Raw genomic sequence first — 21,947 nt, forward strand, 5'->3', positions numbered from 1 at the left:
GTCTATGAGTTAGATTATATTACTGAATTAATGTTCATTTTCTTAGACATGATAGAAGCATTTTAGTTAGATAACAGAATGTCTGTATTCTTAGGAAATGCACCCTGAAGGAGTAGAGGTGAAGTATTCGGATATCTGCAAGTTAATTTCCAGTGATTTCATAGATGAGAAAACAATTAAGTGTGTGTATATTGAGGGGAGGTGTTGGGAAGGGAGGAAAGAGGCAAAGACAAAAAAGAAAATCTAGGTCAGCATTATAGGGTGCTTCATTGTTTTTTCAGTGTTTGTATAGGTTTGAAAAATTGAAGAAGGACTGTGTGAAAGGAGGTATGGGGTAAAACAAATGTATGGCAAGCCCCAAATGTGTTTCTGCTTGCTTGCTTGCTTGCTTGCTTTCTGACACAGGGCGTCTCACTATGCCGTTCAGGCTGGGCTTGAATTCACTGTGTGAGGCTGGCCTCAAACTTGCATCTATCCTCCTGCCTCGGCCTCCCTTAAATTACAGGTATGCCCCACCATGTCTGGCTCCTTTCTTTTCTTTTCTTTTTTTTTTTTTTTTTAGCATGGCACATCAAGCTTGAAACAACTTGATCTTCACCCACACAGTTTTGACTTTCCAGGGCCCAGTTAATGTGGTAGTTACACCCTGACCTCAGAAAGCTGTCCTGTATAGCACTGGAAACACATTGTGCCAATGCCCTTGGGGCTCTGTTGCTTCTGATAAGAAGCGCGCGTTGCTTGACTGTTCTTTCAAGATTCTTTTTATTGTGTTTTATCTTTTTTGGAATTTATTGAGCTTGATGAATCTGGATTTATGTCTTTTGCCCTAAATTTGGGGAATTTTTAGCTATTTTTCTTTAAGTGTTTGTAAGCCTCACCCTTTTTTTCCATGTTCTTTATGAACTTCCATCAAATAGTGTTAGATATTTTTGTTAAAATCCAAGGTTGTTGGGTCTCTGTTCGTTTTTTCACATCTTTTCTTTCTTTGCCGAGACCTGCTACCTCTTTGCTGAGGCTTTGTGTTTTTTTATTCATTTCGTGCATGTTCACAATTATTCATTGAACAATTAAAAGATATCATGAATGCTTTAAAATTGAGATAATTCTAGCATCTGTCACCTTGGTGTTGACATCTCTTGATTGCCTGTTTTTTACCGTGAGATCTTCCTGCTCTTGGTGCGCTGAGTGATTGTTAGATGCTGGCCGCTTCAGTAAAGATGAGTCCCTGCATTGTACTGCCTCGCATTTCGCTGGCTTTCTCTGACACTGCTGTGGGCAGACAAAGGTGGGCAGGGTGCGGCCTTACTGCAGCCAGATAGGGAGAGAAGTCCACCCTCTCCCTGAGGCAGCCATCCACATCTGCAGATGGATGGCAGTTCAGCCCCAGTATCCCCACCAGTACTGTAGTGGGCCAGCCTTGGTACAGCAGGTGTCAGTGAACCTGGTCCTAGTCTTGGCCCAACATGGCTTCCTCTGGTATCACCTCAGCAGAAAGGGATGTGTGATCCAGTCTCCCCCACTGGTCTCCACTTAAAGTACAGGGAGGGTGAAAGTCTCGCCTTCCTGCTTGGGCTTCTCTGACCCACCAGGCAGCAGCATGGAAGCCTCTCATTCTGGCCTTCCAGCTTGGCCTTTACTGGGGCAAGTGCTGGAGGGTGGAGACCACTTTTTCTGTTTTGCCCTGTGGCGTTTGACTAGAGTGGAACAGTTACTGTCTAGAAATTTTCATCCGCCAGCCCGTTTCTTGGCCCATTGGCTGCAGATAGGAACCTTTTATTGAACTTTTTTGGCTACACCCATTCACATTTCTGAGCTGCCAGTTTCTTGGGCTCCAAGTCTGGGATATAGAAGGTGAAAGAAAATCTGGATAGGACCTCACTGTTGCAGACCTCCTTGGACCAAAGTTCCCTAGCCAGCCTGCCCTCTCCACCCTTTAGAATTACTTTTGCTTATCTCATGAGTAATGTCCAGAGCTTTTATTTGTACTTAGTGGGGAACAGAGAACAGTGTGTCTGCGGCCTCTCCCCAGAAGCGGAAGTCCCTGCAGTAGCACCGTGCAGTTCTTCCCCTTCCAGTGTCGCCTTCCCCATGGGACCTTCTTGGTCCCCCTGTATCAGACTGAATGCAGCCCCTTCACCTCACCGCTTTCCCACGCCTCAGTGGCCTCCATTCTGCTTGCAGAGCTCCTGTTCATTTGGGAATTCCTCTGCAGTCTTCCTGGACAGCTCATGCACTGTCCTCTCGTTTAAATCTTGCTCTTCTGTCCTGTATTGCACCTTAAATGACCTCCACTGGGGTACTTCCTTCTGTCATAACCATTTGTCCCCTTCTCCGGCCGGGCCATGCGCTCTCTGCAGGCTAAGCCTATCTCAAGACCTGCCCATTGCTAGCAGCTAGCACAGTACTTACGTGTTTGTTGGATCATTTTCCATCTGCTTAGATGTTCACACACACACGCACGCACTCACACTCCTTGCTGCCCTGTGTCTCTACCCCGTCATCTCTCTCCACAGTGGGAAAAGAAGCCCAGCAGGCTCCTGTGCACGGTGGCACACCAGTGGTCTCTGTTAGCAGTGTGCTATTCAGAGCTTTGAGTTCTGAATACAGAACTGTGCACTCCTGGCCTGTTATCTCACCCAGGGCGGGATCCATTGTTTTATGATAGCAGCTAATGAAGTAGCGCTCAGACCCAGGCAGCTGGCGAGAGGGTTAATCACCGTCTGGGTGAGCAGCGGTGCCTGGCAGCTCGAGGACCCTAGGACGCTCCCTCACCTTGCTTAGGTTTGAGTAACTCTGGATGGAGCTGCCGAGGGAAGGTGCTGCTTAGACATCTTGTAATTACTGAGGCAGCTCAGCTCTTCCTGCCCAGGGAGCACAGGGCCCTGCAGGACCCTCGGCACTGAGCCCCTTCACAAATAGCTGCCAGAACAGCGCTTCAAAGAAAACAGAAGCAGTTTTTCCTTTTAAAATTTAATTTATAGGGGCTGGGGGTTAACTCAGTAGCATTAGTGCCTGGTTGCCCCAAACACAAGGTCGTGAGCTTGATCCCTGATACCAAAAAATATTTTTAATTCATAAATGACCCCATTTAATTAAGGCAACAGACAGGTCAGGGAGAGGAGAACGGGTGCCGAGAGGTGGCCCAGATACCAGTTGGTAGAGCACTCTGGGGGCAGGGCCGGCACCTAGAACTGAAACTGTGATTAAGAATGCCACACCTGTTGGCCACTTCTGCTCAGTTGATTTCCGTGGGGAACTTGGTTATTTTTCCTTTCGGGTGCGTGCTGCACACTTCCCTTTGTTCACACTCAGCACTACAAGAGTGGGACCAGCCCAGGGCAGGGAGAGGGATCAGAGCTGTCCTGTGACACGGGAGACTGCTTGTAGGGCTTTCTGGGAAGATGAAAATTTGAACGTAGCTTCATGGTTCCTCCTGGCAGAGCTGTTAAGGCAGCGAGGAGGGGATGGAGTTCCAGGTGAACACTGTCCTCCTCATGAGACACACATTTAGGGGCTAGCTTTGAGGCTTTTGGGGATTTTCCACAGCCAGGAAAGGCCTGTGCTGGCTGTGCTTCCCTGTGGCCCATCCTTTTGGGGTTTAGACACTTTACTGTCACAGACTCCCATGTCAGGCTGCATCCGCATCTTTGTGTGTCTCCATCACCAGGCCCTTGGCAGTACGGCTGTGGCAGAGCTGGCGGGACACAGAGGAGCTGCTGTCCCACCTGAAACCCTAGGGCATCAGCAGTACTTGCTGTCCCACCCTGGTCCTCCCATGTGAACCTGGGAACCCTAGCGGAAGTCCTGGTGGACCCCTCCTCCTCCCACTTGGCAGGAGTAGCTGCAGAAATTGCTGAACCTGCTATCAGAAAGCAGGGTGAAAAATGGGGGAGAGCAGCACAGCGGGGCTCGTGGGAGACAGAGAAGCTGCCATGCTACTCGGCAGAAGCGTTAGACAAGGGAAGAACTAGTCCAGGGTCAGGTCTCCCCCTTGACAAATGGCGTGCCAGGTCGCTGCATGTCATCTAATGGTGCTTTCACAATTAGGACATTGGCGAATAGTCAGTGTCTCTTGCATGGTGAAGTGGATGCAGTGAGACTGGTGTTACTGTTACTGTAAAATGAAATGGCCTTCATTTCCGTTCTCTGGGCCAGGCCCTGGCTGACTTACGAATTGCTCTGGCCTTGCCAATCACTTCCCAGCTCATCGCTTAGTATCAGGCTCCGGGGTGCTCCCTGAGGAGCCTCTGGGTCCCCCAAAGGGCTTCCTGAACCCATACTTTGAGTCTCCCTCACTTGTCTGGGCCACTGACCTCTCCGCACTGCCTGTGTTCAGACCTGCCGCTAAGTAGTGTGCCTTGCCTCGCCCTCACCTGCACGTTCTCATCTCTATTTTTTTGAAGAAACCAACCCAGAGAAGTGGAAAGAACTCTGACTTGAGGCAGGACAGGATTAGGTGGAAACCCAGACCCTGCCTTTGACAGCCTTTCCTAATGCTTCTGGCCTACAAAATGGACCCTTACCTACCATATGCAGACCCGCAGGGTTTAAAATCAGCTTGCTGCCAGGCACAGTGGCACACACCCTCACAGTGCCAGGGAGTTTGAGGCAGAGGATCGCAGCAAATTTGAGGCAGGTCTGTGCTACATGGTGCGTTCAAAGCCAGCCTGGACTACATAATGAGAGCAAGTCTATAAAATAAAGGAAGCTTCTGTGTTTAAAGTACCTGGAATAGCACCTGCCACATAAGTCCAGACATAGTGAATACAACTTTTTCTTGCATAAAGGACTGTTAATTCAGCAGGACCAGTGAGGAGTTCATGTATTTTACAGCCTCTTCCCATCATGGGCCCTTGTTAGTGGTATACTTTCCTTCCCTTAAACAGAGGTGATGTCCCCCTTCTGTCAGGGTGCCTGCGCTTGCACGCTGTTTTGCTGGAAGTTGGAACTGTGCCCTACCTATGTTGTTGAGGTGGCAAAGCAGCCGGATTTTAGACAAATCACATGGGACTGTGGAACAGAAACGAGCTCACCTCGGAGAGAATCCAGCCAGTGATTCAATCAAATGTCAGGGTTTGTCAGTGGCAGCACCTCACATTGGTGAGTGGACCACCTGCTTCACACATGCAGGCTCCCACCAGACTCCTCAGAGAGCTCTGCGAAGTGGGCCAACCCTTGCTGTGCAGAAGAAAACAAGGCCAGGAAGACATCACATCCTGCCACCCGGGGGAAGTATTTGGTGTACATCTCAATACTAGGGCACCTGGTCTCCCTTTGTGAAGTTCTGAACCCAGACGAGAGCCAGAATGCAGGCTGTTCATGGAATTGCAGAGTTGTGCTGTGGAATCTCTCGCTGTCCTGTCACTTGTCTCACTGGAGATGAGTTCGTTCATTGAGTGGAGAATTACTGGCATTCTAGGCACTGGGTCTCTGTCACAAATGAAACGCAAACCTATCCTGTGCTCTGGTGGGATGTTGTAAAGGTAGGAGCCTTACAGACACCAAGGAGCAGTGTGCAGGCCTCATGGGAAGACTGCAGGCAGTGCGAGCGCCGTGCAGTGGGCAGGAGAAAGCTGCTCGGGGCCATGAATGCTACGGGTTCTCCGGCCCTTGGTACTTGGTTGGCCCATGTGGTAAGCAAGCCCTCATGAGTCAGGATGCCTGCTGTGTGTATTCCCTACCCGTAGGCCCAGCACAGGTGCCAGCCAGGCTCTGGAGCCTGCCTCCAGAGTGGTGCTGTCGAAGCAGGTGCAGGGAGCGGTGGCTGGGTAGTGCCCTGGAGTGAGCACTGGTGGATGGTGTGCTGCTGCCTGTCTTTGCTAAGTCTGGAGCTCCCCCTGCTGTTAGAGTGTGGGAAGGAATCAGCAGAGCTTTTGTTTCTCTGTGCTTGTGTCCATGGCTATTACCTATTTTTTGTTGCTGTTTATTTGAGACAGGTTCAGCTTGGCTTTGAACTTATGATGTACCCCAGACTTGTGGTAATCCTCCCGTCTCAGTCTCCTGAGTGCTGGGATTATAGGTGTGCACCACTGCATCTAGCTCAACAGAGCTTTTTTTTTTGGTCTTTTTCCTTTTTATCGGTACCAGGGATCGAACTCACGACTGCCTGCTTGCAAGGCAGGCGCTTATGCCGCTGAGCTAAATCCCCAGCCCCACTCAACAGAGCTTTAAACACCACTTTTTAAAAATTTTTAAAATTCTAAACAAGGTCTTCTGGGACATTTGAAGCTTTCTCCTGGTGCTGCTGCGGGGGCGGGGAAGCACAGAGGCGGGCAGGATAGGGTCCTATCTGTGCTCCTGCTACTTTTAGCAGCTCCTTACCCTGCCCTGTACCACAGCCGGCAGCTTAGCCAGTTATCGCTGCACACAGTTTCACAGCTGTTGAGAAATCCTGCACAGCAGAAGGGAAACTGACTTCAGCCTTGTAAATGTCTCCAATTGCTATGGCTCCCTCCTTGAAGTGAGGGCCCTTTGCCCTCTCACCCTCAGTACCTGAAGTTTTCATTCAGCAGCTCCATTCATGTTGGGAGTGTGCAGAGGCTCGGCTGGCCTGGCCCTCTGAGTGTAGTTTGCTGGAGGCAGGAGATGTGGTTGGTATGGTGGTGTCCCCAGAATAGAGCAGAGCCTTTCTTATCAGCTACTAGTGGAGTGTCTTCCTTCACTGGGGCCAGCCGTACGATTGTGAGGTTCTTCTAGTCCTCACAGATGAGACCCAAGTTAATTTCAGCCACACTGTTAATGCCAGCTGAAAGGAAGTAGAAAGACGACAAGGCCTTTCTGCTATAATTGCCCATTGACATCGTTCGGCCATTTGATGGTTCCTAGAGAGGCTGGCGAAGCGAGGCAGGTACCACACAGTCCTGTGTGAGCAGAGCTGAAGCCCAGGCTTAGGAGAGAGACTGTTCCTATTGGGAACCATGGAGTTTAATGGGCTAGCCAACCCGTAAAGACAGTCACCTTTTCAGGTGGCATGTACTTCTTCACTCCAGCGGATGTTAATGGCACTGCTAAAGTTAACTTGAATTTAAGAAGCCTTCTCCGCTGAAAATTGTAGCACATGATGCTTCACTGAAAGTAATTCTTTCATGCTTCTTCTCTCGACAGCTTTGAAAAGCCCAGCTGCATTTCATGAGCAGAGAAGGAGCTTGGAGCGGGCCAGGGTAAGGTCCCCTTCTCCCCAAGGACCTCCAGACATCTCAAGACTCTTTGCACCGCTGGGTGCATCGCCTCCCAGTGTGGCTCTGTGCTAGGGTCCACTCTTCCTTTATCCTCATCCTTCCCAGCTCCCCCATGGAGTTGAGGCAGCCCGAGTGAGGTACCCTTTGGTGCATCTGGTTGTGTGTGGTCAGCACGGGTCCCCTCCTCCCCAAACCTGGCTTTGGAGACCACTGGTCTCTCCCTGCACCTTGAGATGCAGGAAGGCTTCCTACATCCAGTGTGCTGCCCATAGCCCTGCAGGATAGGTGTTCCCAGGAAGCCCCTCAGCCTTCCTTGCCTCCACGACCACCAGCGCCACTTGTACCCTATGGAATGCAGGAGCAGGCAGGGCCACACTCCAAGCCCTGGTTTCTTGCTGTGGTACCTCACTTGCATCCCTGTCCTCTTCGTTTCCCTGGAGGCCCCTGGGGAATACCCTGCTATCTAGGGTGGGCTGGGATGAGGAGGTCAGCAGAGCTGCTTCTGCTACCCACCCCTATCTTTCCTCTTGCATGTAGCTGAGAGGAGACCCCTCACCGTGGGGAACCACGGCCCCTGGCTCCCCGTAGTCCCATGCTTCTAATGGTTCAAATGTTTGTCCTGAGACTTTTGTTTCTTCCTAAACGTATCCCGTGATTAATTCCTAAAAGAATTAGTGTATGGGTTCCAGGAACCAAAACAGTAGAACCTGCACAGTTTTCTTTTTCTGGGCGCAGTGTGGGACTGGCCCAGGCAGAAGCGTCACCCCACTCCTCAGCCACTGAGAGAGACCTTGTCTGTTTCGCACTGGTCTTTACTGAGCCTCACAGATGAGGTGCTGTTGTCACTGTTTCATAGATGTCGCCAAGAGAGCTCAGCCCACTTGCTTAGCCAAGAGGCGCCGGAGCCGAGATGCAGACCTGGGCTCTGGAAACCAAATTTTGTTCTTAGCACAACAATTTTGTTCCCTAACATGTGGTGACTGTACCTACTGTGTGCCTGAGTCACACATCTGCTCACAGATGACTTCACCTTACAGTGGCTGCTTTCACACTGTGCATGTGTCCTAACAGTTACTTTACTGGAAATACAAAGAATGGGCACACAGGGCCGGTTTTAGCAGGACTACATTGGTCTAACCATTCAAAGCTTTGAAAGCTGCTATTCTGCATTCAAGGCTCACGGTCAGCCCTGCCTCCGAGCCCCGTGCCCCGTGGCACCGGAGCAGGCAGCTTCCCCCACTCCGAGGGGCTCTCGGATGTTGTTGGCCACCTACAGCCTTGTGCACTTTCCTGGGCTTGAGAGTGCTTGTCCCCTCAGCTCCCAGGTCTTCCTCCTGATTCCTGTGCTGAGAGCAGACTGGTTCTCTGTTTCTATCCTCGTGCCTGAGAGCTTCCTGGAGAGTGCAGCACCGCTCCTGGGTGGGCGCTGAGGCAGCCGGTGGCCACGGCAGGCCCAGTCTTCACTGTATGTCGAGTGTCCTGTCCTGTCCTATTTTATGCATTCTTGATTATGGGTTTGCCCTGTGGTTTGAAAACATGCTGGTACGGAGGTGAGGAGCACGTGCTTTCAGTGAGATCGGGGCTCACATCAGTGTCCTTGCCTGCCGTGACCGTGGGAGGCATGGTTTGGTTCTTGCAGTCTAACAAGGGCAGAAACAAGGACAGTGGATTTGGGGCGTTAAGAGCTGCGTCACCGCGTATCAGATCGGTGTGCTGCATTTGCAGTCGTTCAAAAGTTACATTTAGTATGATTATATCTGTATAGAATTAAACTTGTCTTCATGAAAGAGGGACTAGAAACAAATATCCCAGGATACTAATAGATGTTTAAATTTTTTACTGTTGTTACATTTCGTAAATAATCGTTTGTTGAGGGGTATTTGTCCCTTTGACGATTTGGGGTTTTTTTTTTTGTCTTTTTCCTTTTTATCGGTATCAGGGATCGAACTCACAACTGTCTGCTTGCAAGGCAGGAGCTTATGCCGCTGAGCTAAATCTCCAGCCCCAACGATTTTGGTTTTTTGAGACAAGATCTTGCTGTGTAACCCAGGCTGGGCTTGAACACTTGACACTCCTGCTTCAGCCTGAATTTACAGGAATTCACCCCTCACCCTGCTCAGTAATGGTTGTGGGTTATGTGAGTGAGTAGTTCAGCCCCAGAGGGGAAGGTGCCCTCAGGTGTATTGGAAGCAAGTGTGGCCTCCCAGCCCCCGCCTCTGAACCCTGCCGTCAGTCACAGGTGAAGGTCGTGGGGGCTGCAGAGGTGACCACCAGCAGCAGAGGTGACTGTGGCCAAGGCTTGGCCATGGCCCAGTCCATGGCGTCCACTCTTGATGTGGGTCTGAGTGTTGTCCTGGTGTGCTTTTCTGTAGACAGAGGACTACCTGAAACGGAAGATCCGCTCCCGGCCGGAGAGATCGGAGCTGGTCAGGATGCACATCTTGGAAGGTGTGTGAGGTCCAAAGCGCTTCTCCACCTACCCTGGGCTCAGGGTGCTCAGGCCGGCTGCCTCCTGTTCCCGCCCGGCGGCCCCACCCTCCGCCCTTTGTCCCTCAGTGCCTGGGCAGACCCCTCCCTCCAAATCCTGTTTCTAAAATGCACTTAGTTTTTACATTCATTCGTTCCCTCCCTCACTGGCATTTACACCAGCACCTCTGGTGGACAGCCAGGGTCGTCCTGGATGCACCTTACCCAGCTCAGCCATGACATGCGCGTCTTCCCCCAGTGTTTAGCAGCTCCTGGAACAGCGTGACTCTGTCCAGTTTCCGTTTGTTCAGTCCAAGGCTGCCTTTAGGGCCAGAAGAGACCTTGTCAAGACTGAAGTACATGTTTTTCAAATGAAGACTGTCGAGGGTTTAGAGGGAGGGGACAGAAGGGTGCCAGTGGCCCAGATCTGAGGGAGAACAGACAGTGGTCCCTCATCGGGTGCTGCTTTGCTGTGCAGCTCCTCTTGGGGACCTCTTGGCCAGTGTGGTCTGGTTACAGTTGTCCTTGTGACACACATAGCCATGCTACCCTTTGTGGCCTGGGACACGCTTTCAGCTTGCATGGTCTCTGCTCCTGCCGCTCCGGAACTCCCAGGGCAGAACCAGGCCCTGCACCTTTATCGCCCTGCACCCTTCTTTCCCACGGGCAGAGACCTCTGCGGAGCCTTCCCTCCAGGCCAAGCAGCTGAAACTCAAGAGAGCCAGACTAGCTGATGACCTCAATGAGAAGATTGCCCAGAGGCCTGGCCCCATGGAGCTAGTGGAGAAAAACATCCTGCCCGTGGAGTCTAGTCTGAAGGAAGCCATCATCGGTGAGGACCCTGGCCAGCCTGCGTGGCCTACAGGAGGGGTGGGAGTGCAGAGCTGAGCAGGGTGGAGACCCGGCCTCTGTGTCTCCCTGCAGTGAGGTGTCAGGAGGCAGTGGCCAGGCACAGGGCCTGTGCCAGGGAAGGGCTTGCCAACCGGCCAAGGGCAGTGGGGAGAGGACAGTATCCTGGATTCCTCAGAGCCCTGAGTTGCAGGCCCATTTGGGACCAGGCAGGTTTGGAGTTCTGTTAGGATCCTTGTGAAGTCAGGCAGCCCTGAGGACAGCAACCCACAAACAAGTGCTTTCTGGTGCCCACGTGGTGCCTGGTAGGACAGTTCGCAGGGACCCCAGGTGATGGATGGGAAGGCCTTGCAAGCTCCTTGGTGGCTGCTGGCATCAGCAATGGTGCTAATTCCAGGCCAGGTAGGAGCCTAGGGAGGGACAGCTTGGATGGGATTTTGGTGGCAGCGGCTGGGGAGGCACCCAGCCCCAAGACAGCACTTCCGGGCGATCCAGGGTTGCAGAGGAACAGCATGGCAGTGGCCTGGAGGACTGGCAAAGCACGGCTGGTTCAGCAGGTTGGCAGCAAGGGGTCCGTGATGACTTGAGAGGAAGGTGCATTTGATGGCCAGCAGAGTTGGGGTGGAGTGAGGAGTGACAGAAGGATGTGGCTGTTCTTGGGGACACAGCACGAGAAAGGGGAGGGAGATGCTGGGAGACCAAGCGGGTGGAGGGGAAGGAGCCAGGAGAGGCAGCTCGGGACAGGGCAAGACCTGGGTGCTGCTGGCTGTTTGCCTTAGATGGAAGAGAGGCAGGGCCTCCACTCACCTTCCCTTTGGGTCAGGGCCACCAGTCACCCCAGGCTGTGCCCGCCCTCTCCTCCAGGGGACCTCCAATGCAGCAGTCTGCCTGTCTGAGGCCATAGACCATGGGCTCCAGAGGGCACCGATGGTGTTCCTGAGAGTGCTGCCTCCTGCACAGCCTGGCTGTAGTACCAGAGTTCGAGCCTGGGGCTTCCAGCCATGCGCAGCCTGTCTTCCCCAGCCTGAACCTGCTGGACCACAAGTTGTACCTTGTCTGGCCTGGGTTGGCCCCGTGTCAGTACTGTCCCACAGCAGGTCCTCATGCTGGGAGTAGGAGATGCCAGAAAGGGGTTCATAATCACTTTGGTATCGCTAGGACCCAGTACCCAACACCCACGACCTGAGGAGGAGAAGTCTGTCTGGGCTTCAGCTCAGGCCTGGCCAGCTGGCTCCAAGGCCCAGTCGCCAGTGCACAGGACAGGGAGACTCCATGCCCAGGGAGCCGCCACTTCCCACCAGGTCCCTTCCCTAGCACCCTCCACCACTGCCCACCTTGGGTGACCCCACGGCCCTGTCACCTCCTACAAGCCTTGATGCGACACTCAGTGTGGTGGGGGTGGGGTTTGTAGTGTGGTCATCACGAAGCACAGCTGGCCAGTTAGCTTGGTCCTTTGGTGTCACATGCTTGCCCCTGCTAGGGCAGATGAAGGACAGGAGCAAGCCTGGCCAGGAAGGGAGCAGCTCAGACTGGACCACTCAGGTCTCCAGGGAGGAAGCCTCCAGGTCACAGCCCTGGGGAGGGAGAGGCTCTGGGACCTCAGTGATTGTTCTGCTTCCTCCTGGGTCTCCTCCCACCACAGCCTGGGTTCCTCCTGTGCGGCCATGGAGCACCCTGCAGGCAATCTCCGCCTGTCCCGCTCCCCTCTCGCCTTCCCTCTGTGGCCAGACTCCTGGAGCAGAACCTCTGGCAGGGCCCTGCTCTCCCTTCTGCCTCCCAGCCAGCAGCGAGGGCGGCCCTGGGGCAACTGCGGGGCAGCCAAGGTTTCTCTCAGGCACCTGGAGCCGGTCACCGGCCCTCGGCCTCCACTGAGCGCCTCAGTCTGCCCAGGCTTGGGGCACAGGACGGGGGATTGAGATGGCCCGAGGAGGCCTTGACCTCCGCCCCAGGATCCGTCACCAGCACTGGAAGCTTTAGAAGGTGGAGGGGAGACCTGGGCAGGAGAGGTGCGGCCAGAGGGAGGAAGGCTCTTGACCGTGATGGCCAGGGCTGTCTGCATCCCCCCGACGGCTCAGAGGCCGCTGGGCCGGTTTCTCGGAGTCCCTGAGAAGGCAACGCGTGGCCTGCCTGTCCCCACCGCCTATGCTTACCCAGCTCTGGGTTTCAGTGGGCCAGGTGAACTACCCAAAAGTGGCAGACAGCTCTTCCTTCGACGAGGACAGCAGCGACGCCTTATCCCCTGAGCAGCCTGCCAGCCATGAGTCCCAGGGCTCGGTGCCATCGCCCCTGGAGGCCCGCATCAGCGAACCACTGCCGAGTGCCACCTCCGTGTCCCCCACTCAGGTCAGTGGGCCCACCCCCAGGGGTGCCCATGCTTGCTAGGGCCAGGTGGGTGGCTTCATAGTGGCACAGGGAGTGGGGTCATCGCCTTAGTAGCCCAGGCGCCAGCTGCTTGTTTCCCAGTGGTGAGGAGGACAGAGGCGCCGGGCCAGGCTGTCCCACAGCTGCCTCAGCCACCCCACTCCTCGCAGCTGCTGGTAAGCAGGCACCGTGGTCAGTGCTGTGGCCACCAGGTGCCCACCTTCCTGGTTCCCTCCCCTGCTGGCCAGGTCTCTCACCTGGCCATGACCAACTCCAAGGAAGTACACACCACCCCCGCTGGTGGCAGTGCAGACCAGGCATACTGGGAGTGAGGCTGCCAATGTCCTCGCGTCCCCTCTGTCCTCCCAGGTTCTTTCTCAGCTCCAGCTGGGCCCAGATGCAGGAGAAACACTGTTCGTGGCAGAGCAGCCGCCTTTGCCTCCTCCACCTCTGCTGCCTCCCAGCCTCACCAACGGGGCCAGTGTGCCCACCGCCAAGCCCACCCCTGCGCTCATCAAGGTACGCCTCTGCCCCTCGGAGTCCCGGCCTGTAAATCCAAGGCCTGTTCTTTGTGCTGTCCACCATGATGTCACCAAGGAAGCCACTTCCGATTAGCACTGTTAGCCCATTTATCACCGCAGGGTCTCCTCCCCAGGCCGAGGGCTGCGAGCGCCTCTTCCCTGCTCCGGCCTTGCCAGGAGCACACCTCATACCTACGGGCTCCTGCTCACCACCAGAGCTGCTCCCTGGCTCTTCTGCTTTACCACCCTGTGTGCCACCCTCCCCTCCCTGTCCGGCAGAGTGGTCCCCGGCCCGCTTCGGCCTGCCTGGTGCAGAACCTTCCTCCTCCCGGGCCGGGGCTGCCCTCACCTCTTCCTCCCTCCTCGCCATCTGCTCAGAGTCCTGCTTGTTCCTCTTCCTCGCACAGGAGCCCCAACCCTCGCTGTCACTTGTTCATGTCTCATGCTCTAGTGGTCACTTCTGCCCCAACCTTCCTTTTGGTCCCTGCTGCCACCTGGTCAAGACTCCAAGACATTGCTTCCTACTCCTCTGTTGCCGTCTTCTGCTCAGAAGTGTGCAGGCCCACGGTCCTCCCTCCCCGCTCTGGACAGCCTCTGTCCTATGCCTGTGCCGGCTGGGAGCCTTGGGGGCACACTTGGGCATGAATGGGAGTTCTGGAGCCCCATGCTGTGCGGCTTCTCAGGCTGACTCCACAGCTCTGCCCAGGCAGGTTCTAGGGAGGCCCGAGTGGCACCGTCTCCGTGACCTGCTCCGGCCCACGTGCCCCAGGCCTGCTGTGGTTTGCCTGTCATTGGGGTCACTCTCTGCTTGAGGTCCTGATGATGTCTGTGCCTGAACCTCCAAGTCATGCCCAGCACCCTGGGACCCCTCTGCCCCTGCTCCTTAGGGAGCTGGCAGGCTGGCAGTCGGGGTATTGGCTGGCGGGCGCCTGTGTAGGGGCCGCAGCGCCCTGACTCCACCACTCTGGTGCCCTCAGCAAAGCCAACCCAAGTCTGCTGGCGAGAAGGTGCAGCGCAGCAAGAAGGCCAAGGAGCTGAAGCCCAAGGTGAAGAAGCTCAAGTACCACCAGTACATCCCGCCCGACCAGAAGCAGGACAAGGGTGCGCCTGCCATGGACTCGTCCTACGCCAAGATCCTGCAGCAGCAGCAGCTCTTCCTGCAGCTGCAGATCCTGAACCAGCAGCAGCAGCAGCATTACAACTACCAGACGATCCTGCCCGCCCCGCCCAAGTAGGAGCTGGGGGCTGGGGCACGGTGGGCGCCTGGCACTCCCGGCATTGCCTGCAGCCGGCTCACGGCCGCCTTTTCCTCCTCTCAGGCCAGCGGGGGAGGCCCTGGGAAGCAGCGGGACCCCCCCAGTGCGCAGCCTCTCCACCAGCAACGGCTGCAGCAGCGCAAGCACCCCAGGGCCCGGGGGGCTGGCCCGCCAGAACAGCGCCCCTCTCTCTGGCAAGCCAGGAGCCCTGCCAGCCAACCTGGACGACATGAAGGTGGGTGGCCATCTGTCCTCTGCTTGCTGGAAGGATCGAGCCACCGCTTCCTGCCCCTCAACTGACACTGCCTGGTGGCTTCCAGGCCGGGAAGACAGATGGGCCAGGACTGCGCAGGGTCGCCTCAGTAGGGCCAAGGCTCGAGTCTACAGTGAGGGGTCCTGGGGCAGCCAGCTAGGTCGCCTGCCTGTGGTCACGGTTGGTCATGCTTGTGCGGCCGCGGCCTGCGCAGCAGCAGACGGGGGCCCAGTGCGGCGGCATCTGCCTGCCAAGGGCTGGCCGGCCCTCGGACACATGCCCAGGGGCCTTGGGGAGGGGACCTGCCCAGTCCACGGCCCATGTTCTCTGCTCTTGTTTGGAAGTGTGGTGATCCCAGCCTTGGCAGTGGCACTCACAGGAGCCGCCCTGGGCGTCACCCTCCTTGCTCGGTCGCAGCCTCACAGCCCTTGGCCGGGGCCCCCATAAGATGCGTCCCTCCCATGCAGGCGCACTGCAAGGGGCTGAGTGGGTGCCCACCGGCGGGGGCGCCTGGCTCCAGGTCCCCGGAGGAGTCTGGAGGGGACATGGGCCCCACCCTGGTCCTCAGCAGCCAGTGCGCCCACGCCCTTGTCAGCTCGGCTGCGCTCTCCACCCCTGCAGGTGGCGGAGCTGAAGCAGGAGCTGAAACTGCGGTCCCTGCCCGTGTCCGGCACCAAGACCGAGCTCATCGAGCGCCTGCGCGCCTACCAGGACCAAGCGGGCCCGGCGCCCAGTGCGCCCAAGGCTCCCGCCGCCCCCGCCCTGCTGTCCAAGGCAGGCGAGGTGGTGGTCGCCTTCCCGGCGGCCCGGCTGAGCACGGGGCCGGCCCTGGTGACCACAGGCCTGGCCCCAGCCGAGGTGGTGGTGGCCACGGTGACCAGCAACGGTGTGGTCAAGTTCGGCAGCACAGGCTCCACGCCCCCCGTGTCCCCCACACCCTCGGAGCGCTCGCTGCTCAGCACTGGCGATGAGAACTCCACGCCCGGGGACGCCTTCAGCGAAACGGTCACGTCACCCTTGACGCAGCTCACGCTGCAGCCGTCGCCGCTGCAGGTGCTGGTGAAGGAGGAGGGCTCGGCGCGCGAGGCGGAGGGCCTGGACAAGGACCAGATGCTGCAGGAGAAGGACCGGCAGATCGAGGCGCTGACGCGCATGCTCCGGCAGAAGCAGCGGCTGGTGGAGCTGCTCCGGCTGCAGCTGGAGCGGGAGAAGCGCGCGCAGCAGCCGGGCGCCGCGGTGAAGCAGGAGGGCGGCCCCGCCAGCTGCCCGCTCAGCCGCCAGGCCCCGGCCGCCGCGCGCGCCTTCAGCCCCGGCCTGGCGGCCCCCGCGGCCATGCCCGCAGATGCCGGGGCCGTGGCGGTGAAGCAGGAAGCGGCGCCGCCCGAGCCCGGCCCGGGCCCGCAGCTGCTCCTGGGCGCGCAGGGCAGCGGCCGCCTCCCGGGGGTCACCGCGCCCACGCTCGTCCTCAGCGTGACCAACAGGAAGGCAGACAGCCCCTGCCTGCCCAGCGGGAACCCTCTGCAGGTAGTTGAGGCACGGGAGGGGAGGGACCCCGTGGGACGGGCGCGGCCGCCTTCACAGCCCAGCCCTCCTGCGGTGTGTGGCCCGGGACAGGGCTGACGGGCGGGGAGGGGCGGCCCCTGGGGAGCCGTCCGCCAAGCGCGCCCGTGCCCGCAGCCGCTGTCCCAGCCCGGCTCCCCCGCCCCCGGCCCGCCCACCCGCATGGACCTGGAGCCCCCTCCGCAGCCCCAGCCCGCCTTCGGGGCGCCCGCTTCCCTGCTGAAGAAGGAGCCGCCCGGCTACGGCTACAAGGAGGAGGCCGGGCCGCAGCCGCCCAAGCCGCAGGTGCGCAGGGGCGGGGTCGGGGGCGGGGCCAGGGGTGGGGCGGGGCCAGGGGCGGGGCGGCCCGGCGCGGCCCCTCCAGGGCTCACGCTGGCGGCCTTGGTCCCGCAGGAGAATGGCTGCTGCAGCCAGCAGATGGATGACCTGTTCGACATCCTGATTCAGAGTGGAGGTAAAGCCCGGTGGGGGGACTGGAGCGGCGCGGGTTCGGGGCCCAGCCTGGTGGGGACGGGCAGCAGAGGCCGCGCTGGGACACGGTGGGCACACACGGGCAGAAGCAGGGCACAGCCCGGCCTCCCTCGCGGGGCGGGGAGGGGAGGGAAGAGCAGCAAGGGATGGCGGCTCCCGCCGAAGATGAGGGCGCCCGGAGGTCTACGGGGCGCGGGGGGCAAGCTGGGCCAGTGAATCCCAGCCACTGCCGACCCTTCAGGAGGGCACTCGCTTACAGGGGCAGTGGTGCAAGCGTCAGCGCGAGAAGTGGGCTGCGGCAGAGTGTGCGTGTACTCTAAAACGAGGGCTCCTCGGTGGCTCGCACTTCTCCCGGCTTAGCAATTGCGGGCCGTTTAAGGCACAGGGTACTGAAGCTGCCGCGATTTAGGGGATGGCAGCATGCGATACGTGACTGCAGCCGGACCCGAACACTACAGGACACTAGAGTGGCTGGGCAGGAGCAGGTGCCTGCAGGGGAAGTGGCAGTGCTGGGCCAGGCCCATCCCCAGCCCATGCTGCTCTACCTCATGTGACATACACACAGCGGGGTTTCACACCCAGCTTATTTCTGAGCACTGTCCCAGTGACACTCGGCCTGTTGTGCCGTCCCGCTATCACGCTTAGTGCTGCTGTCCCAGTACCTCGTGGACCCTGCCCCAAACGGGCCTGCCGGGTCCACTGTTTCGGTTCTGTTATTCCTTTGGTGCCAGGGATCAAACTCAGCACCTTGCACTTGCTCGGCAGGCATGCCGCTGAGCTGACGCCCCAGCCCGTTTTGGTTTTGAGCCACTCCACAGTTAACAAGGGGGCCCGTGCCCCCACATGCTCAGGGAACACCGGTTTCCTGGTGCTGGGGCAGAGTCCAGGACCTCAGGCATGTCCCTCCACCCACCGACCAGTGCCCCCACCCGTTTTGAGCCAAGTGCTCCGCTTGCTGTCCCAGTGCCACCTGTGGGCCCGGCCCCTGCCGCCTGCACTGGCTTCCTGTTGAGGGCGCCTCACCTCGGTTTTGGTGTGCTTTCCTCTGCAGAGCAGAGATTTGAGCCCCTTTTCATGTGCTGCTGGCCATTTGTATCTCATTTGGAGAAAATGCCAAGTTCTCTGCCCATTTCTGAACCCAGTTTTTGTTAACTGAGTTTCTGTACTTTGAGGACATTCCTCACTAAACACCTATTTCGTCCCATTCCACGAGAAACTCCTTCACACTGGTGTCACAGCTAAAAACTCAGTAGACAGCTCACACAGATTCCCTCCTGTGTTTGCCGCACGGTCCCACAGCGGGAGGGGAGGGCCGGGCCTCTATCCTCTGACCTGCTCCCTGACACCCTTCACTCTGCAGAAATCTCAGCAGATTTCAAGGAGCCGCCGTCTCTGCCCGGGAAGGAGAAGCCTCCCTCTGTAGCAGCCTGTGGGTCCCCTCTGGCAGCACAGCTGTCACCAGCTGCTGAGCTCCCCCAGGCTGCGCCACCCCCACCAGGCTCACCCACACTGCCAGGGCGCCTGGAGGACTTCCTAGAGAGCAGCACAGGGCTACCCCTGCTGACTGGTGGCCATGAGGGCCCGGAGCCTCTGTCCCTCATTGATGACCTCCACAGCCAGATGCTGAGCAGCTCTGCCATCCTGGACCACCCCCCGTCACCCATGGACACCTCAGAATTGCACTTTGCCCCTGAGCCTAGCAGTGGTGTGGGCCTGGACCTGGCCGACGGCCACCTGGACAGCATGGATTGGCTGGAGCTCTCGTCAGGTGGGCCTGTGCTCAGCCTGGCACCCCTTGGCTCCACCACGCCCAGCCTTTTCTCCACGGACTTCCTCGATGGCCATGACCTGCAGCTGCACTGGGACTCCTGCTTGTAGCTCTCCTGAGACGGAGGCGGGGAAGGGGCTGGAGCCAACATGGCTGTGTGCCGCGTTGAGCCTTGACAATCATGGGCCGGCCCTGCTTGGCCTTTCCCTGGGTGGCTGGGGCCACTGCTGGCTCTGGCACACTGGGGTGGAGGAGAAGCTGCCATCGGCAGCTCAGGCTCTGCTGGGGCTTTGGAGGCCTGGCCAGGGCCATTTCAATTCGACCTCCTTTTGTGAGGTCAGAGGTGCACTGTCGGACTGGTGGCGTGGAGGGAGGATAGCACCTGGGCGTCTCCTTGGTCAGCCGGGCCCGGGCTTCTGCTACTTCCTGGGGAGGCTTCCTGCCGTTCAGTGTTTTTGGCGTGACCATGTAGAGGTTGGTGGCAACACTTCCCTGTACAGGTGTATATACTGCTATATTATGTATCAGCGAACAATATATGCATCTATTTTGGGGGGTGCAGGAGATGGGTGCAGTTCCCCTGACCTGCTTTCACATACAGAAGGGCTGGATTGAGGGTCACCCTGAGCTGTGCCACAAGCCCCGGCCAGCTGCCTGGGCTCACCCCTCACGTGTGTTTAACATGCAGACACCCTGTCACCGCCTGTGCCCCACCTTCCTGCTACCCAGCTCTCCTTAGTGCCACAAGGGTTTCCTGGCCCTCCTGCCAGGAGCTCCCCGCTGCCTGCTCCATCCCTGGCTCAGTGCAGCCCACTCCACCCTGGGACAGGAGGGGCTCGACCAGCCTGCTGTGGGTGCGCCTGCTGCCCCAGGCCGCCAGACTCGCATGCTGGGCTGTTTCATGGGGTGAAGGGATGGAGTCACCAAACCCAGTGCTGGGATGAAGGTGGGAACTGTGTGAACTTTTTAAAATAAAAGCAAAAACACTGACTTCTCAGTCCAACTCATTCTGTCCAGGGAAGTGGGAGGGGCGAGGTGGGGTCCTCGGGTGCACATGGTGACTCTAATCCCACCTCTCGTGGGGGCCACTCAGGCCACAGGAGCCAGGTCAGTGCAAAAAGGCGGCTGCTACTTGTGGCCCTGGCTGAACAGAGGTCAAGGTGCTTTCTCCAAGCGTTTATTTACACCCTGACACCCCACTTCCTGAGCAAAGACCAATCAGGGCGGCCTCCCCTGCCCCCAGCAGGGCTTTGGTTTGTCCAAACTGCAGCAGACAGCTGGCACTTGCCAAGTCCTCACCCTGACCCACACGTGGGAGGCATTCCTGGCCCGGGCACCCACCTTGTGCCCCAGCCAACAGTGGGAGCCCAGAGCAGGAAGCCCTGAACCAACTCCGTCCCCATGCCCCACAGCTGTTAAGGGAGGTGCCGCTGCGGGGGAGTGGGGAGGTGCCGCTGCGGGGGAGTGGCTGCAGCACTGTCACCCGTCAATGTCCCAGCTGAAGAGGTGGTGCTTCACCAGCATGTCCTGAACACCCTCCTTCAGGGGCTGCTTCTCCTCCTGCGCACAGCACAGCTGCTCAGGGAGTGCCGCCTGCAGCGCCGCCACCTCGGGGCCGGGCGCCCTCCCTGGACGGCCAAGCACCCACCTCTCTCCTGGCAGGCAGCTCCCAGTCCTGGGAGAGGCTGAAGGCAAAGCAGCAGAGGACGCTGTGCGGAGGGAGGCTCTGGTCAGCGGCTGCCCTCCTGCCCCACCGCCCGGCCCTGGGCCCTGCCCGGTCCTCACCGGAGCTCGCATTTGATCTGCACCCAGCCAGGGCTTCGCAGGAAGGACCAGGGCTGGTACCACTTCTCCACGGTGGCCAGGCTGGAGCAGAGGACCTCCAGCCACAGGTGCAGCACCTGCTCACTGGGGACAAGGCTGGGAGGAGGGCGGAATGGGGCCCTACCCGCACGGCCCCCTAGCGCCCATCAGCAGCTGCTGGGCACCCTCGTGGTGGCTACAGCCCCTGCTCTACACTTACTTGAGCCCCACGCAGATCAGCGAGCGGAGCTTGACATCCATCTGTGCGTGGACTGCATCGTGAGTCACATTCACAGACTGCACAGCCTGGGGTCGGCACAGCTGTCACTTAGGTGCCCCACTGGCCAGGAGAGTCCCAAGAGGCCACCACAGCTGCCCTGCTTACCCGGTACAGCAGCTCCTCTGGGGTCAGGACTTTGCCGTCTTCGTCAAGCCTGAGGGGACCAAGCTCAGTGTCGTGCGTGCTGATCATGGCCACACAGAGGGCCACCAGCAGGGCACGGCCAGGCCCTTACCTATAGGTCTTACAGAGCACCAGGCGGGAGTACACCGAGTCGAAGTCCCTCTCCACCTCGCGGCCCGCAGCCTGCGGTGGACAGGAGACCGTGTGTGTGCGGGCAGGGGGCACAGGCACCCTCCTGCGGTACCCGCCTCCCTGCCATTGCTCACCTCCTCAATGAACAGCCAGGGGTGGCAGGCGCCACCAAGCAGGGAAGGCTTCTTCAGTCCATGTTCAAACAGGGCCTTGAGGGCTGGGCAGAGGGTCCCTCGCACCAGGTCTGTGACCCCCTCAGTCACAGAGTCGTCCCCTGCGATGGAATACTGCAGGACCAGGGGGCTTGAGCAGCATGGCCCTGCGGCAGCTGCAGCCTGGGTGGGGACAGCCCCCCCTGCCCACCACCTACTTCTTTGCTCCGTTCATCCAGGACCTCTACAAACTTGGCCGGGAACCAGCCTGTACAGAGAGCAGGCCATGAGGGCAGCTGGTGGCCCTTCAGGCCCTTGTCCCCAAAGGCCATAGAGAACCAGGAGGGCGGGGAAGGGCAGGGCTCACCTCGCAGGCCGTTCAGCTCACCCACCCAGCAGTGCTCGTCCTTCTGAGACACGATCTGCACGGAAGGAGAAGCGGGACGGGGCTCAGGTGCCTGCACACCTGCGAGCCTCAGCACCTGGCCAGCTAGGGCGTCCCAGTGGCACAGCCCTCAGCAGGGAACAGGGCAGTGCCTCTGCGCCGGACACCCACCGTGATGACGTCGTTCTTGCGGAAACCCAGCTCATCGTCATCGTGTCGCTCAAAGTCCAGGAGGGCCTTGGCCCGGCGCCGGTGGCTGCGTGAACAGGCCACGTAGTTCTCATGGTCCCGCTGGTGGCTCTCCATGCTGTAGTCTGGAGTCAGCTCCTGCTGGAGGACAGCAGTGATGTGGACAGGTGTGGTGGCCGTAGGAGGAGCATCAAAGGTAG

At 58.4% G+C, this 21,947-nt stretch overlaps 2 protein-coding genes across 27 annotated transcripts in view; one reads left to right on the forward strand and one right to left on the reverse strand.

The window, feature by feature from the left end:
* Mrtfa (myocardin related transcription factor A) overlaps positions 1–19,673 on the forward strand; it is a 173,801-nt gene extending 154,128 nt beyond the window's left edge. For 5 of the 6 annotated variants that reach the window (XM_063243626.1, XM_063243625.1, XM_063243621.1 and 2 more), the window contains 11 exons: positions 7,105–7,160; positions 9,551–9,626; positions 10,315–10,476; positions 12,661–12,836; positions 13,224–13,373; positions 14,353–14,606; positions 14,695–14,866; positions 15,506–16,408; positions 16,562–16,729; positions 16,838–16,898; positions 18,276–19,673. In XM_063243626.1, the coding sequence (XP_063099696.1) occupies positions 7,105–7,160; positions 9,551–9,626; positions 10,315–10,476; positions 12,661–12,836; positions 13,224–13,373; positions 14,353–14,606; positions 14,695–14,866; positions 15,506–16,408; positions 16,562–16,729; positions 16,838–16,898; positions 18,276–18,793 (2,696 nt within the window). In that variant the 3' untranslated portion in view covers positions 18,794–19,673. The remainder of the gene's footprint in view (positions 1–7,104; positions 7,161–9,550; positions 9,627–10,314; positions 10,477–12,660; positions 12,837–13,223; positions 13,374–14,352; positions 14,607–14,694; positions 14,867–15,505; positions 16,409–16,561; positions 16,730–16,837; positions 16,899–18,275) is intronic. The other variant, XM_063243622.1, reaches the window with a different exon arrangement.
* Positions 19,674–19,844: 171 nt separating this feature from the next.
* Positions 19,845–21,947, reverse strand: part of Sgsm3 (small G protein signaling modulator 3) — a 31,172-nt gene continuing 29,069 nt past the window's right edge. For 11 of the 21 annotated variants that reach the window (XM_063243632.1, XM_063243634.1, XM_063243635.1 and 8 more), the window contains 10 exons: positions 21,730–21,888; positions 21,541–21,595; positions 21,392–21,441; positions 21,156–21,308; positions 21,002–21,072; positions 20,872–20,920; positions 20,707–20,792; positions 20,469–20,603; positions 20,332–20,392; positions 19,845–20,258 (listed from right to left, as the gene is read on the reverse strand). In XM_063243632.1, the coding sequence (XP_063099702.1) occupies positions 20,163–20,258; positions 20,332–20,392; positions 20,469–20,603; positions 20,707–20,792; positions 20,872–20,920; positions 21,002–21,072; positions 21,156–21,308; positions 21,392–21,441; positions 21,541–21,595; positions 21,730–21,888 (915 nt within the window). In that variant the 3' untranslated portion in view covers positions 19,845–20,162. The remainder of the gene's footprint in view (positions 20,259–20,331; positions 20,393–20,468; positions 20,604–20,706; positions 20,793–20,871; positions 20,921–21,001; positions 21,073–21,155; positions 21,309–21,391; positions 21,442–21,540; positions 21,596–21,729; positions 21,889–21,947) is intronic. The other 10 variants (XM_023565346.2, XM_013153053.3, XM_023565345.2 and 7 more) reach the window with 7 other exon arrangements.

Source organism: Cavia porcellus, unplaced genomic scaffold (genome assembly GCF_034190915.1).
Source record: "Cavia porcellus strain 051 isolate PalLab524CR breed Dunkin Hartley unplaced genomic scaffold, mCavPor4.1 scaffold_40, whole genome shotgun sequence".
Lineage (NCBI taxonomy): Eukaryota > Metazoa > Chordata > Mammalia > Rodentia > Caviidae > Cavia > Cavia porcellus.